This window comes from Octopus bimaculoides, chromosome 28 (assembly GCF_001194135.2).
Source record: "Octopus bimaculoides isolate UCB-OBI-ISO-001 chromosome 28, ASM119413v2, whole genome shotgun sequence".
Taxonomy (NCBI): Eukaryota; Metazoa; Mollusca; class Cephalopoda; order Octopoda; family Octopodidae; genus Octopus; species Octopus bimaculoides.
In genome coordinates this window covers 8,278,011-8,279,141 of record NC_069008.1, presented here as the reverse complement: position 1 = coordinate 8,279,141, position 1,131 = coordinate 8,278,011, and the positions used below count along the sequence as shown (strand labels likewise).

The 1,131-nt window shown below is 42.6% G+C and overlaps 1 protein-coding gene across 1 annotated transcript in view; it reads left to right on the top strand.

Moving 5' to 3' along the window:
• LOC106881320 (phosphotriesterase-related protein) overlaps positions 1-1,131 on the top strand; it is a 70,076-nt gene that overhangs the window by 13,915 nt on the left and 55,030 nt on the right. Inside the window, exon 2 of the mRNA XM_014931665.2 lies at positions 664-829. Coding sequence (XP_014787151.1) covers positions 664-829 — 166 coding nt within the window. The remainder of the gene's footprint in view (positions 1-663; positions 830-1,131) is intronic.

The following is a 1,131-nucleotide window of genomic DNA, read 5'->3' as shown; positions in this document are numbered from 1 at the left end:
AAAAATAGGTGAGCAACGAGAGGAAGAGAGGAAGTACGAGGGGGGAAAAAGAGATACGTAGTAGTAACAGAGGAAGAACGAGAGGGGTAAAGAGAGATACGTAGTAGTAAACAGAGGAAGAACAAGAGGGGGAAAAAATGATAGAGGAAGAGAAAGAGAAAGAGTAGCGTCGGAAAATATAAAGTTGCGATAACTACTTACAAATTGGTGACGCTGCGTTTGGTCATGTAAAAACAAATAGTAAATGAGTATATGCATACATACGTACAGGTATGTGCATACCGACATCCACCTGTATGTATAGGTGCATATCTCTGTCTTTCTTCTCACTATCTCTTCCCCCCTCCACCATTTCCTCAGTTTAAACCACATTTATTAAAAGTTTTCTCTCCTCATGATGTTTGTTGATATTGACTAATATTGTGTATTCTTTTTTTTTGCTTCTTTCTCTCCCCCTCTCTCTCTCTGTCCTTATCGCTCTTAACTACCAACATAAACACTACTAACTACCATCAACAACCTCACCAAAATCACCACCACCACCACCACCATCACCTCTACCTCCACCATTATCACCACTATCACCACTACCATCACTACCACCACCACCACACCACTACTATCATCACTATCACTACTACAACTAACATTACAAAACCCCAGTCCTAGGTCACATCAGGCCAGAAGCTCTTGGAAGGACGTTGTGCCATGAACATCTCCACATCGACTCTGGGCCACTTGGAATTGCAACTGACCCCTGCTCACATCACCACTCCAAAATCAATGACCCCATTGTAATGAAGAACCTCGGCTGGATTCGTCAATACCCGTAAGTAGACAGAATGTTTGTTGTTTTCTTTTAGCAATCTGAGCACATGTACTGAAACGGATAAAAATCAAACATCCAGTCAACATCATGGTGTTTGGAGAGATCACTAGTGATGGTGACAGTGGCACTCTTGGAGTGGTTGGCATTAGGAAGGGCATCCAGCTGTAGAAACTCTGCCAGATCAGATTGGAGCCTGGTGCAGCCATCTGGTTTGCCAGTCCTCAGTCAAATTGTCCAACCCATGCTAGCATGGAAAGCGGACATTAAGCGATGATGATGATGATGATGATATTTATATATAT